This window comes from Mytilus galloprovincialis, chromosome 3 (genome assembly GCF_965363235.1).
Source record: "Mytilus galloprovincialis chromosome 3, xbMytGall1.hap1.1, whole genome shotgun sequence".
NCBI classification, from domain to species: domain Eukaryota; kingdom Metazoa; phylum Mollusca; class Bivalvia; order Mytilida; family Mytilidae; genus Mytilus; species Mytilus galloprovincialis.
The window spans coordinates 19,644,241-19,660,534 of NC_134840.1; the positions used below are offsets into that span (position 1 = coordinate 19,644,241).

Genomic DNA, 16,294 nt, shown 5'->3' on the forward strand with positions numbered 1-16,294 from the left:
AGTTTATATACATACTGAATATACTTAGGATTCTGTTTTTATATTTTTCTGTGATAGATTTTTGGGAATTCCTGTACCAAACTTGAATTTGTTATCAGATTGATTTTTTAGGTGATGTCCATACCAAAGCTCAGACATAGCATTTCTTCATATTAGAAATAGTCTGTTAAGTATTAATATTATGACTAAAATTATCAGTCACTGGCTATGTATAAAATGAAGTATATTCTAATAAGTAACTTTTTGTACTTTTCAGAATGTTTTAATCTCAGATGTAAAGGATAATTTAGATGAAACCTACTTCCTGTGGGCAATGGCTTTCTTCTTAAAAATAGCTCGAAAAGAAAATTTACCATTTAAAATCATAAGGTAAATATATATATTATCTTTCATTTATTAAGATTTTAGACTAGCATAATGTTTATACTTATATGTCATATTCCATTGTATTCTCTAACATATTAATGTCTGATCCTGGATGTTGACAATTTTCTTTCGTTGTAAAATGGGAGAAATTCAGATTTTTGAGTTGCCATGTATATAGATATAAGAAGATGTGATATGAGTGCCAATGAGACAACTCTCCATTCAAGTCACAATATACAAGTATTAGTCGTATATAAGTTTAACTTTAGTACCATGATTACTATTGGTGTCAGAAGGATCAAAAGAATTAAAATCAGTCTGTTAATTTGAATTATGACCAGGTCAGAGTGAAATCAAGTGTTATTTTCCAAATGCTTTTAAAATCACAAATTCCTGATGCTTTATTTGAGTAAACGCTAAATATTTTGATTCTGTCATGTCTGTCTCGATCATTGATGTCATGAAAAAATTCCTTTAACTTGTCAGTAGATCAGTAAGAAAGGATCAGACTGGAGTTACCATTGTTCATTGCAACGATTAGAATAGTTTCTAAAGAACTGAATGGAACAAAATTTGTACTTTTGGAATAGCTCAATTTCAAAATGTTAATATTTATAATGCTTACATTGCTTTGTTTAATGTAGATTGGTTTTGAAGACAGAATTGTTTGGTTTTCTGACATATCAAGGAGTGGTATTGACAGAACAACTTCTGATAGCACAGAAAAAGGAAAAAAATCTCACTAACAATATTAGAAGGTAAACATTTAATTTACATATTTTGTATTATATCTACTTGGTGACTTGCAATTAATTCATACAATTTCTTTTGTAAAATACAAAATGGATTGCATGAACAGAAACCTTGAGCATGACCATGTTATTTCTTCAAGTGAAATCCATTTATCATTTAAAGATGTCATATCAGCAAGGTGTAACAATATCTATGAGTTAAAAAAAGGTCAATAAGATACAACCAAACAACACGCATACACAATTATAAAAGACACAAGACATTATGAAGGGATAATACTTTTGTTGAAACTTAGGCTATACATTTCTACAGTTTTATTATATGAAATTTCTTGATGATCGTAGATAGGCAGTGTCCTATCAAATTGATAAGTTATATGATCTGTTTAGGACTGTTTTATATTTATATAGATACACTGCTTTTAATGCTTTTTTGTGGTTTTAGGCTTCATCTGACTATAACTGCACTTAATGAAATATTGAAGACTTTGTTAAAATGTTCATCAGATGAAACCTTGGAGGACTATGACAAGGAATATTTAGTGGGATTACAGAGTTAGTATATTATAAATTAGTGTGTGTACATTGTTTTTGATAGTTGTGATCACCAAGTTAGTAGTTGAAAGACTTCAAATTTTCATAAAATTACTTTAACCCAGCCATATAAAAAGGGGAAATCCTATATCCTGGAAACATCACTCCTACATAGTCTGTAACCATTGAAACATAAATCCTACATAGACCAGAACCATGACAGCATTAACCTTACACATTATGTAATCATGGAAACATTAATCCTACTTAGTCAGGAACCATGTAACCAATTATGTAATGGCAATTCTATTAAAATTGACATATAATCTAAGACAGATTTAAATTATATTTTTCAGAGGACCTTGCTAATGTGACGGAGCTTAGAATGGTGTTTTTCCTACTTATAAGACATTATCAATCCAAAGATACAAGTTTATGTTTCCTAGAGGACTTAATCAGTACAAATCATACATATCTATCATTGTTAGATTCCTGGGGCAGGAAAGGATGGGTTATTGACAGCTTTAACATGATGGAGCATATTAAATTGTAAGTATATAGATTGGTTGATATTACAAAAGCACCCTTTTAAAAGTTGTAATGGATCATGGAAATTTGATCAGTTATTTCTCATAAAAGTTTGGTGACATCAACTTGAAACCTGGTAAGCATGTTAAATGTAATGCAATTACATGAACTTACAGGTTTTACCAATATTAAACCCCTCACTAAACAAGGGAATGGGGTAGGGAGAGTTGGCTATACTGTCCTTTTGATAAGTATTCTTGTTTTAAAGCAGTCGGAAGATCATATTGTACTTATACTGTTAATATACTCATTTTCTGAACATTTTTAAACTTGAAAGTTGTCACTCACTTTTCGTTAAGTGAAAAAATCAATTTCTTTAGTTTTCAGAAAATATCAATTGGAGCCAGATGTTTATTTTTTTTTTAATCAAAAGAAGTTATATTGCTTTTGAAATAACAGATCTTGTTAGGGCTATTCCAGAGACAAATTTGATCTTTTGTGTGACAGGTATTTGGATGTTTTGGCTATGCAAAAGAATTAGACAAAATCCTGAAATCAAGTATCCAGGACAAGAGATAATTTTTTTAAGACCTTGAAAATTGATTAACTCGATTTTTTTTTTAATGTAATGTTAACTTCCTGGTTTCAGATATGCAAATCGTAACATAATGCAATATTATGGTACAATGCTTGAGAACTTTGAGAATAACCGATCTGTGGTGAATCTGTATGTGTTTACTATGATGCACCATATAGCTGGAGATTGTGAGAAACCTGAGGTATTGATGCAGATGCCTATTATACAAGCTTTGATGGAAATTGATGGTAGCAAAATCTGCATGACAAAGGTAATACTTAAGGCGTAAACCCTTTTATTTACTACAAAAACATAACAAGTAATAAATATTGAAGTAGTAATTGTGAGTGTTCTGTCTATTATATATTATCAAACACTGTAAATAATCTACACCATTAAAATCTTTATTTAGCCGTATGATTTTTAAATACAGGCTCAAACAGTTTATAGGATAGTATACTCATTCTGTCGACTTCAAAGTTTAATTAATTAGTAACTGGTATTTTGTTATTTAGTGCCAGATTTTGTATAATTTTGTGAAAGAAATTTATGTAATGATTTATAGCTTCTTAGTATTGATAATCTTACCAAAAGTTGAAATTTTGAATCTGTTTTTATAATAATGAATTTTTTGTTTTTATCTTGTAGGAAATGAAAGACTTGAAGGAGTTTTTGTTGAACAGATTTGACAATCTTACCAAAACTGACCCATATGCAGCTGCTATGGAATTATATGGTATCCAAGAAAATAAAGATCAAATGTAAGTCACATTATGTTGCTGCATTGTGCAGATGTTTGCCGAAAAAGAAAATGTCAATCAACTAACGTTTCCTAGGGAAAATATTTTGTATTTTATATCCAATCAATCTGATAGCACATAAAAAGTTAATTTGAATTCCTGGAGTAATTGAGATCTCTCCTAACAAGGCAAGAATCCAAACAACAAAACTGATAAATTACAAATGTTTTATAACATGATGCATGATTCAGCTCCAACTTATTATAAATATAATTATGTCCTGTATACTTTACTTACGGATGTACTTAGGTGAGGTTAGGTAAAAATTAAGAAGTTAAAATTGATACTTTAAGCTGGTAGAGCATCAATTAAGAATAAAGATAAGCTTAAATATTTATAGGTCATGGAGCTCCTTTTCGAGATATTTCATTTATAAAATATGGCGGGAAAAGGCTGACTCGGACTTTTACCTTATGTTTGCATTGGTATTATTAGGTCTCGAATCAAAAGAAAGAAAATCAAGAATCTGCTAAAATTTTGTGAAATGACCTTTTATGAGCTATTAAGTCTTATGTTAAAAGATAAATAGGTGTTATGGGGCAAAATATTTTACCTTGTATCATATGGAAAAACTTCAAGGAGTCCAAGCATTTGACAACTATTCCAAAACCTCACCTAAGTACATCCTTAGAATACCACACTAACACACCTTTCCCTTTTCATACCCCCTATAGATATTAACCACTTGATGTTAAGCAATTAGCAATCAATCAACATATCCCTCCCTTTCTTGGTTACCTTGTATCCTTTCTTTGATAGCTTTCTCTCAACAAATATTTAGATATATTTTGTTTCAAATAAAATAATATCCATATGGTGATTTTCATCATAGTATTTCAATATTAAGAAATGTGTCAATAGACTAAGGTCACTTGAATAGAAAGTTTTGTATTCAGACATTGTTTTACAGTTTGGATGATAGACTGATAATTTAAAGTTTGGTTTTAGACGTTGTATCTTAATATCTAGAAATGTGTCAATAGATTTACATCACTAGACTTAACAGTTTTGTATTCAGAGTTTGTTTTACAGTTTGGATGATAGACTGTTTGGTTTTAGACGTTGTATTTTAATATCTAGAAATGTGTCAATAGATTTACATCACTAGACTTAACAGTTTTGTATTCAGACATTGTTTTACAGTTTGGATGAAAGTTTAACAGATAGATAATTTGAAGTTTTATATTTGAAGTTTATATTACAACATTGTATTTCAGTATTTAGAAATGTGTCAATGGACTAATGTCACGAGACAAAAAAGTTATGTATAATGGCATTGTTTTACAAATTGGATGAAAGTGTTAATAGACTGATAATTTGAAATTTTGTAATTTAACATTATTATTTTGTATGGAGGAAGGTGCTAACAAACTGATAATTTGAAATTTTGTATTATGACATTGTTTTTCAGAATAGAGGATAGTGTTAATAGATGTCGTAACAGGGGGTCTGGGGATAGGGGTATGTGCACACACAAACAGAAAAGAAATATCCATTTCTTAATGAAGGAATAATAAAAAAACATTAGCTTACACCCTCCAATTTACCGAATTGCAGAAAATACTCTGAATAATGAACACAATGTATGAAAACAAATCAAAATAAAAATAGCAAACATTTTGAAGTTTGAAATTTTGTAATATAACATGGTTTTTCAGTATGGAAGAAAGTGTTGAGGATACTAGTGGACCAACAGATTTTGCCGAGGTAGATGATATGTTATTTGCATTATATACAGAATTACAGACCACCAGAGACATGGTAGAGACCATGTTAGACAGATTTGCTGATATAGGCATCACCATTACTGCACAACAGGTTAGATATCATTTAAATTTAAATAGTATAAAGCACAATTTAAAAACAAGTGTTTATTTTTATTGGCACTGAGACTTTCACATTTGTATTTGACCATTCAAGTAGTAGTTTTACCTGTATTTAGAAGCACACTTCACTGTATCATGTTAATTATAAAAATAATGCATTTGGTTTTCATGGTTTATCAATTTTAGAAAAGGGTAATCTCATCTTTTTCATTCCAAATTTACACAAACAAGTCTCTAATTGTTATTTTCATTTAACAAGAAGAAATTTAAGTCATGGTACACTTGGTTTTGTAGGGAAAGAATTGATTTAAACGTTTATTTGCATACTTTTTGACAGTAATTTTTAATTGTATTACATGAACTAATTTAAATTTGAATTATTTGAACATGCCTCATCACAATAATTTGAATTGTGTAGGACACAGCACCTGATTGTTTTGTTGAACTGAAATCCTGTCATAGTACAGGTGAAATTAATGGGTCTTATGTATTTAATTTAAGCTTTATTTATTTTCAGGTTTGGTCCAGGCTTTATGACAATGGCTTGATAGACGACACTGAATACTTTGCAAATAAGGTAAAGTCTCAGATAACTTTGTTAAGAAGTATTATGAGTCCTTTCCAGTTGTAATTCCTTATAAATAGACACTTTTTTGCATATTCAATTGCCAGTTTTCTTTAAAAGACAATGAATCAAAAACTAATTTAAAAGCATAACAAAGTTTTAAATGATATCGGGTTGAATTAAATTGAGATAAAAACTGCATGAAAAAATACTGGAAAATAAACATTAAGAATATCATGAATATTGACAGTTTTTGAAAAGTCTTTAACACAAGCTGTAGTACTGACATCAAATCAACACAGTCATCAATATATATACTACTTATTCAGTTGAAGATACATATGAACATTGATTAGAAATCATGTAAGAAGGTAAAAAGGAAAGTCTTTCTGCAAAAAAGCTATCATACACCAGTGATAAACACACAAGCATGTACTGACTACCACAGGACACAAAGAAAGAAGGAAAGGAAAGGAACATATTTTAATCATTGATAAGGTTTATTCATATGATAAATCATACCTAGGTAACCATACAATTTATGTTGAGGAGATTTTGTAGATAAAACAGATTTTCATCTTTAAATTAGGATTCAGCTTCAGCAGTAAAACAATTTAAAAGATAAACCGGTACTTTGGTAGTGTATTTCAATCATATGATTGTCTTTTTCCAGAAATTAGTAACTGTCAAAGATGAAATAGAGAGTAAACTGTTGGACAGTGAAGATAAGGATGTCATACAGTGGTGTGTTAACGCTCTTAAAGAGAAACAACAAGACGAGAATCTCAAATGGATCCAAACATTACTATGTGAAACTGCATATGTTAGACTTGGTAGGTTCTCTAATCAGAAATGTTTTTTTAATTTTAGATACTCCTGAGTTATGCAGCAGTGTACCATTCCAGCCTAATCCAGATGTAAAAATGCAGATGTGTAAAAATTCCGAATTTGACAAATGACATACACTAAAAATTTAAAAAAAATAATGCAAATTTGATTTAAACAAAACAAATTTAAGAACCCTTGAGTGAAAATAAATGTATTATTTGAAACAGGAACCATTATTTTCTGACAGCAATTTGTCATTTATAGAAACAACATTATGCAAATCCATATACATGATGCAGCAAACTTTTGTGATAGTATAATGGAAGAGAAAGACCAACATCTTTGTTTCCATGCACTGACAAACAAAATAAACTGAAAAAGCACAAATATATGTGATCTTTTTTTAATTCTTTGATATAAACATTTATTCTAATATGACGTGCTTCTTTAGCTTTGTAAAGAAGCCATACTTTATTATCCAATAAAATTAGTTTACACGTGCGTATATTGACTACGGCAGAAAAATGAATTTTATCAAATTGGTATATGCATTTAATGTATTTCATTAACTTTCAAACACTAAAATGGTACACATTTTGTTACTAATACTTTTACAATGACAACAATGTGTTACAATTCGAAATTGACATATTTGACCTAGATATCGCAATGTTCATGTTGGCTGTTCTAACTTCAAAACCCCTCCCTCTGAAAAACATGTTTCATCTATCCTGTTAAAAGGTATGTATATAATAATTTCATTGAAACATATGATCTGACGATAAAGTATAAAATAAAGTATAGATTAATTATAAGTACTGAAATGACAAAATTGTTTTATATTTATGATAAAATGGATTGACCCTAGCAGGGAATCGAACCCCATTCTCCTATAAATAAAATAGGTGTAATTACCAATATACAACCAAGGTTTCCAATCCATTTTACAAATGCAACAAGATTGTCACTCAGTATTGATTTTAATCATCATGTAATACAGCATTTGAAATCATCAGAAGCATAAAGGCAGACCCTTTCATCAACTTTACAGGGTGTAGCTACCGCAAGTATAGTCCAAATAATTATGATGTCTGACAAGGCTATTTTTTTTGGTTTTGGGACGCCGTTGTAGGAAGTCTTCCCAGAAAAAAAATTATAAATAGCCTTGCCAGACGTCATAATTATTTGGACTACCGCAAGTATAAATGAATCTCTGTCAAAGGGCCCCTCTTGCCAAGTCTCAAATATCAGCACAACTTTATCAAGGAGTCTGTATGATATGCCCTCCTGGGGCCCTAAATTGGTAAATAAAATATTCTATTCTATTCTATCAGATATGAACATATTTACCAATGCTACAACAACCGGCGGAACATTTACAATTAATTTAGTAAATAAAGATCGACCTACCCGATTTTCCTTGTGCGTCCACCACCATTAACAGCTGACTTGAAAATGTGCGTGTCAGAAATTGACCTCAAAGAAAAAGACGTTGAATTATAACTTTTCTGTTATATTGTGACACAAATATTGTTTAAGTTAATAAATTTGTTAATTTCTGTTTCAATTTTGAATTTTAGAAATACAACTTTGCGAAATTAAACTGGTTTGAACTAGTTGGAAAAAAATCGACAGGGAGGTTGATGGAAGAGCCTACACAAATACTGTACACTTATACACAGCGAACATAAAAATTACCATGATTGCTATCGCTCTGGCAAAAATAATCACGAATATAATGCCTATCCATGTTAAAACTACAATAAAGTATAGCTGGCATTAATTATTTCTTAACCAATGTATTTTTGAAAATTCTATTTTTTAGGAAAACAGTGTGAAAGTGTTCATTGTCAAGAACCAGTGACAATGTTTCATGTTGGTAGGTTATTGTTTTAGAATGATTGTTTGTTAAGTCTAAGGGTAGAGTATTGCTCATATTAATAGCAGAGTGATTAGACTCAATTTACAAATTTGTTATTAGTTTGTCTATAACTCACAAAAAGTTTACCATTTAAGCACTAGTTTCACACATAAAAGATATTGAACTTGCCATAGTTGTATTTAACATGATGGGACATCTGTGTATTATAGACAAATTCTTGTTTATGATATCGTTTGGTTTAGCTAATGTATCCAGACCGATAAGTTTTTCTTAGTTTTAAAATGAGTAGAAATCAATACCTACATGTATTTTCTTTCCATAAATGCCTTCATTAAACTATGTTGTGGATTTAACATGTGGCTTTTCCGGTTTTGATTGAAAAAAAAAAATCCTAATACAAAGTTTTTGATTTGTTAATTGTAATTTCTGTTTGCAGTGAAAGGAAGTTCTGTTCCCTTGGTGATATATAAAGAGGAACAAGAGCCAATATTACATGATGAACACTTTACTGTACTCTTACACTACCTTGGATTTCATACACCAAAGGATGTGGACATGATATTCCCCAGAATTCCAAGTTTCTGGACATCAGAGCAGCTAATTCAACAAGCAGAAAAACTTGGACCAATTAGTAAAGGTAAGACCATTTAAACATAGAAAATATTGAATGAATTGACAGAACTGGATTATGTGCATAGTGGAAAGTTAAAGAAAGAACTCTTACTTTCTTATGCTAATTATAATATGCCACAAAGGTTAATTAAAGTATCTGTAATAGATATAGCCTTTCCATGTAAAAATGTTTATGATGTATCGGTTTCTGCAGTTTTCAAAACCTTTTTATGCCCCACCTACGATAGTAAAGAAGCATTATATTTTCTGGTCTGTGCGTCTGTTGTCCATCCGTTTGTCCCGCTTCTGGTTAAAGTTTTTGATGAAGTTGAAGTCCCATTAACTTGAAACTTAATATACATGTTCCCTATGATATGATCTTTCTAATTTCAATGCCAAATAAGAGTTTTTATCCCAATATGTCCATTGAACATAGAAAATGACAGTGTGTGTGGGCATCCGTGTACTAAGGACACATTCTTGTTTAATAATACTTTGATTTTGATATATTTTTAAATGGTTTATGGACTGGCAAATATAATGCTTATGCATAATGCAATAAATATGCAGAAGTTTATATTAATAAATTCACACACAAAAAAACTATTCTAAAAATTTTCCTTATTTACAAAAGATGACAACATGTTTTTATTTTCATTCGGATTACAAACAAAGAATAATAACTTCCGCTCTTTATGCAATATGTGATTGCCACTTACTTTCATTTCATGTTATTGAAAAGCAGCATTTAATTTTATAATAAATATTTATTTTCAGATATTCTAAAGTTTGATCCAACATCTGTGAAATATGAAGATGAACAGTTTACATTCTCAACTAGACAGAACGAACCCATATACAGTAATTCCAAAGAGATCTCAGTACAGTATGTACTTTATTTGAGTTAATTTAATGATGGGAAAGGTTCTAAACAAATCATAAGGATCGTTGTACTTTTTTAATTGCCTGAAAGACACGTTTCAAAGACAGCCATTTTGATTTGATGAGTCAAAAGCATTCTAGAAAACCTACGATTTCATGAGTAAAAAATATACAAATTCATATTGACTTGCTATTAGAATGATTTATACTTAATTTCCTATATATATATATCTTTATTCTCAATAAACCATATACATAGGTATAGAGAAGAGAAGACAATTATGTACAACAAGACAGAACAAACAAAATAGTTGCTAAGACAATATAAGAAGTCCATATTAGCCAGAAGCACATACACCTGTGTTAATAATCTTTATGAATTTACATAGTTTAATAAATTCTGATTTGTTTTTTGAAGACATAATCTGATTGTATTTGACAATATTTGCATTTTTTAAATAATAATGTGACAGACAATGTTTCCTGTTTTCTTCAAAGTATTTACATTCTAATATATAATGCAATTCATCACCAATATCAATTTTCTTACAAAGAAGACAAATTCTATTGTTTCTAACTATATTGTTCCATCTACCCTGTTCAATAGGGAGCTTGTGATTTGTGGTCCGAAATCTACACAAATCAATAGATAGTTTGTTCCCAAGAATTTCAAAATAACCTTCTTTTCCAAAAAAATCTTTAAAAAGTTTGTAATTTAATGCTTTTGGCGAGTTTTCAAGTAAAGAATGCCAGACTTGTACATACTGATTTTTAAGTCTAAGTTTGATGAATGAAACTAACCACTTGCAATTTATAAAAGATTGTGTTTCCCATACATTTGGGATACCACATTTTCAGAATAGTCTTTATTCTGTTTAACCATGAAAAATTCACATTGTCATTATTAGACATGTGATAACACAATTTATATAAAATATATGATAGTTTTGTCCTTTTACCAGAGTTTAATTTCCCCCAAAATGAAATCAATCTAGTTTTTATGTCCAAGTCTATAGGATATCTCCCAAGCTCCCCATAAATCATATAAGAGGGTGTAGATGTTTTCAGACTTAATAACAATTTACAAAATTTTAGATGTACCCTTTCAATCATGTCGTTATTGCCAATACCCCATACTTACTTCACAACCGTACAGTAGTATTGACTTTACCATTTTATCAAATAAATCCAGCTGACTACATATAGAAATGTAACGTTATGTAGTCGGCCTAGTCTTAACACTTCGTACAGAGCCTTGGTAGCTTTTTCTACATTAAACTGTTTTGTTTTATTAAAATTGCCTGTTCTTGTTAGAACTATTCCTAAGTAGTTAAATTCATCAACAATATCCAGTTTTTATACGACCGCAAAATTTGAAAAATTTTTCGTCGTATATTGCTATCACGTTGGCGTCGTCGTCGTCGTCAGCGTCATCGTCGTCGTCGTCCGAATACTTTTAGTTTTCGCACTCTCACTTTAGTAAAAGTGAATAGAAATCTATGAAATTTTAACACAAGGTTTATGACCACAAAAGGAAGGTTGGGATTGATTTTGGGAGTTTTAGTCCCAACATTTTAGGAATTAGGGGCCAAAAAGGGCCCAAATAAGCATTTTCTTGGTTTTCGCACTATAACTTTAGTTTAAGTAAATAGAAATCTATGAAATTTTGACATAAGGTTTATGACCACAAAAGAAAGGTTGGGATTGATTTTGGGAGTTTTGGTTCCAACAGTTTAGGAATTAGGGGCCAAAAAAGGGCCCAAATAAGCATTATTCTTGGTTTTCGCACAATAACTTTAGTTTAAGTAAATAGAAATCCATGAAATTTAAACACAATGTTTATGACCACAAAAGGAAGGTTGGTATTGATTTTGGGAGTTTAGGTCCCAACAGTTTAGGAATTAGGGGCCAAAAAGGGACCCAAATAAGCATTTTTTTTGGTTTTCGCACCATAACTTTAGTATAAGTAAATAGAAATCTATGAAATTTAAACACAAGGTTTATGACCATAAAAGGAAGGTTGGTATTGATTTTGGGAGTTTTGGTCCCAACAGTTTAGGAATAAAGGGCCCAAAGGGTCCAGATTTAAACTTTGTTTGATTTTATCAAAAATTGAATAATTGGGGTTCTTTGATATGCAGAATCTAACTGTGTATGTAGATTCTTAATTTTTGGTCCCGTTTTCAAATTGGTCTACATTAAGGTCCAAAGGGTCCAAAATTAAACTTAGTTTGATTTTAACAAAAATTGAATCCTTGGGGTTCTTTGATATGCTGAATCTAAAAATGTACTTAGATTTTTTATTATTGGCCCAGTTTTCAAGTTGGTCCAAATCGGGGTCCAAAATTAAACTTTGTTTGATTTCATCAAAAATTGAATAATTGGGGTTCTTTGATATGCCAAATCTAACTGTGTATGTAGATTCTTAATTTTTGGTCCCGTTTTCAAATTGGTTTACATTAACGTCCAAAGGGTTTAAAATTAAACTAAGTTTGATTTTAACAAAAATTAAATTCTTGGGCTTATTTGATATGCTTTATCTAAATATGTACTTTGATTTTTGATTATGGGCCCAGTTTTCAAGTTGGTCCAAATCAGGATTCCATATCAAGTATTGTGCAATAGCAAGAAATTTTCAATTGCACAGTATTGCACAATAGCAAGAAATATCTATTTGCACAATATTGTGCAATAGCAATTAATTTTCAATTGGAGTTATCTTTCTTTGTATAGAATAGTAGTTGATAATATATGTTGGAAATTTACCAGACATGACTATGATGTCATTTTCTATTTTTATTTGCCAATAACTTTATGTAAATAACTTCATTGGAAATTTGCCAATATAAAATGTTGCTGATGAAGCTTTTTTTCCTTATCTTATCTAAAATGTTTTTAGATAATGTATGTTGGACATTTGCCAGACATTACTATGATGTCATTTTCTATTTTTATTTGCCAATAACTTTATGTAAATAACTTCATTGGAAATTTGCCAATATAAAATGTTGCTGATGAAGTTTTTTTTTATTGTTTTATACAATAAACAATGTATATTCACTTTTACTACCAACCAATCTTTACCATTCAGTGATAACAAGCACTTTATTTTACATTTTAATATCTTATGATGTATTTAAAAGAGTAGTTATTGTTGCAAACTCCATTAGAAATTTGAATTGATATCAGTTTTGGAAAAAGGGAAACGGGGATGTGAAAAAAGGGGGGGGGGGGGTTTAAATTTTTCTCATTTCAGATTTCATAAATAAAAAGAAAATTTCTTCAAACATTTTTTTGAGAGGATTAATATTCAACAGCATAGTGAATTGCTCAAAGGGAAAAAAAAAACTTTTTAAGTTCATTAGACCACATTCATTCTGTGTCAGAAACCTATGCTGTGTCAACTATTTAATTTTAGATTTAAAAAGTTTGAAGAAATCTTTAATTGATTTGTAAAATCTTGACATTTGTTTTGTGTAAAAAAAAAACATATAATGTCAAAAATTTGATCACAATCCAAATTCAGAGCTGTATCACGCTTGAATGTTTTGTCCATACTTGCCCCAACTGTTCAGGGTTCGACCTCTGCGGTCGTATAAAGCTGCGCCCTGCGGAGCACCTGGTTTGCCATTAAATAAAAATTGAAATTACATGATGGTCTTCTCCTTGAAAAAACCACGCCCTTTGTTTTATCAACATTAACTTTTAGCTTCCATACATCTGTGTAATCTTGGAAACAATCTAAAAGCTTTTGGAGTTCAGTTTCAGATTCGGCCATCAAAACAGTATAATCAGCATACAGAATGATAAAAAGTTTTAAAAAAATGTCAAGTTTTTCTTCAAGTTCTTTTGACACTGATTTTAGGCCCTCTAGGTTACAGTTTTGCAAAAAAGAATCAAGATCATTTAAAAATAAAGAAAAAAGAAAAGGCGATAAATTTTCGCCTTGTCTAACCCCGTTACTACATGGGAAGAAATCAGATAAGGCATTGTTATATGAAATACATGACTTTGTACCTTGATACATATTTACAATTACATTATACATACATCCATTCATATTATTTAAAAGCATTTTGTACCATAGTGCATCTCGCCATATTGTGTCAAAAGCCTTTTCGAAATCGACAAATGCACAAAAAAGTTTTTTCCTTTTTAACTTTTAAACTTTCAAACAATGTATGAATCACAAATAAATGATTGGTTGTTGAATAACCCTTTCTAAAACCACATTGGTTTTCATTTAAAATCATGAATTCTTCAAAGAAAAGATTTAGTCACTCCCATAAAATTGCGGTAAAAAGTTTCCCCATACAACTCAAAATGGTAATTGGTCTAAAAATGATTAGAAATGATTAAAAATGATTAACAACAACTAAAAATGATTTCCAAATGATTAACAACAGAAATGTCCATTTTGGTATCAAGCTGTTTAAGTAAGATATTACTGACGCTGGAATTTCAATATCACATACATACCCCACGTTTTATTGGAGAACTTGGATTTGTTTTCAAAGAGAAAGTGAGCATCATATTAGAATTAAGAATAAAACCTTTAATAGCAAAAAATAACTATAAAGACAACCAATTTGAGCACCTTTATTGTGTAATGTACAATAGACCAGAAAACTCTTCTGATGATTAAATAATTAATTAATGTTGTTTCTTTAGGAATAATCATTTTGACTTTTGATGAATTTGACCTCATTACACTTAATAATTTACTTTTTTATCTTTATTATTGCAGACGTCCCATGACAGGTGGTGAAGACAACAACATTTTCTGGCTCAAACAGATTCAACAATACAACCAAACCAAGCAAAGGACAACTTCAAACTATGGTGAATGAGAGGTAATATTTTACTTGTAATCTCTTTTGTGGTAGGAGTGTGCCGCAAAAGAGGGTCGCTTTTTCATGCTCTGCTGGTTAGAACAGGGTCCCTTTTTCATGTCTTAGAACAGGGTAGGTTTTTCAATGTTTTCTGGTTAGAAATCCTCAAAAGGATAGCCAGCAGCCCCCCTCCCCTAGGATACCACCCATCAGAAGGAGGGGGCATATATACTTGTTAAAATCTGTCCCTAGCCTGTCAATCTTATAAAATTCTGGTGTTTTTTCTCAAGAACATCAGATCAGAGCTTCATCAAATTTACCATCAAGCTTCATGTAATCATGTTAGTATTGTGTACTGTGTGACACATATATAAATTTCATCACCTTCCTGTTATTGGAATATATATTTATATTCTTACTCATGAAATGCATGTATGAAATTTTGGTCCCATTTTTTCACTCCGCCCCATTGAAACATTTTGATTTGTGTTATACAGCTAGGTAACTAGAATTAATTAATTTTTCAGATACCACACAACGACTTATTGGAAGTGAACTATATGATGTAACCTTGTTAAACCTAAAGCTGATAATAAAGATCAGTTACTAAGTGTTGTGCAATGTGAACTTTGTCTTCTTTGACAATCCTGGCAATGGAGGCATACTATTTGTATATTCTGACAACAGGACAAAATGTGAAAATGATGTACTGGCAGTAACAAGTGTTCAATACAAAGAAAAATAAAAAATACAATTTGCAAACAAACTGAATCAAATAATTGTCATCATGTTGTAAATTTCATTTTTCACTGTAGTGAATTTAGCATTTAAATGTGACCTTGTTTATTTAAGATGGTTAGAGAAAATAATTGCTACTTCAATCTTTTTATGTGTGAATAATTGTTATCATTTGACTGGAACTCAGGATTACAATGTAATTGTTTTAACCATTGATGTTGTTAGGCTTGAATTGACCAGCTATATGTTGTTAAGTGGAGTAATGTATCTAAAATCTAAAAAAGATTTTAATCAGGAAAATTATAGTACAGGCTAAAATTGCTTAGTATTTAAGTGAATGTTTTAATTCAAGTAATATAGTTATAAAGATTAGTTCTTTGTTGTTTGCTTAAAATTCAGCAGCAAAAATAACATGAATATTGAGGAGGATTTTCAAGCCCATTTACTCTTCACATGATAATAATCAGTAATAAAAATATTGACACATGTGAATGAAATGTGATTAGTAATTTTAAGAACTATATCTATCTCCTCTTGTATATCCTATTCCATCATCAATATGTTTAATGAGA

General features: G+C 30.2%; 1 protein-coding gene across 1 annotated transcript in view; it reads left to right on the forward strand.

The window, feature by feature from the left end:
* The window catches only part of LOC143067353 (protein timeless-like), a 39,083-nt gene extending 23,072 nt beyond the window's left edge, over positions 1 to 16,011 (forward strand). The window contains exons 12-25 of the mRNA XM_076240546.1: positions 257 to 369; positions 1,011 to 1,124; positions 1,564 to 1,673; positions 2,009 to 2,201; positions 2,830 to 3,028; positions 3,406 to 3,518; positions 5,216 to 5,375; positions 5,901 to 5,960; positions 6,622 to 6,781; positions 8,602 to 8,655; positions 9,095 to 9,295; positions 10,048 to 10,156; positions 14,900 to 15,005; positions 15,512 to 16,011. Of these exons, the coding sequence (XP_076096661.1) occupies positions 257 to 369; positions 1,011 to 1,124; positions 1,564 to 1,673; positions 2,009 to 2,201; positions 2,830 to 3,028; positions 3,406 to 3,518; positions 5,216 to 5,375; positions 5,901 to 5,960; positions 6,622 to 6,781; positions 8,602 to 8,655; positions 9,095 to 9,295; positions 10,048 to 10,156; positions 14,900 to 15,002 (1,689 nt within the window). The 3' untranslated portion in view covers positions 15,003 to 15,005; positions 15,512 to 16,011. The remainder of the gene's footprint in view (positions 1 to 256; positions 370 to 1,010; positions 1,125 to 1,563; positions 1,674 to 2,008; positions 2,202 to 2,829; positions 3,029 to 3,405; positions 3,519 to 5,215; positions 5,376 to 5,900; positions 5,961 to 6,621; positions 6,782 to 8,601; positions 8,656 to 9,094; positions 9,296 to 10,047; positions 10,157 to 14,899; positions 15,006 to 15,511) is intronic.
* The last annotated feature ends 283 nt before the right edge of the window (positions 16,012 to 16,294 follow it).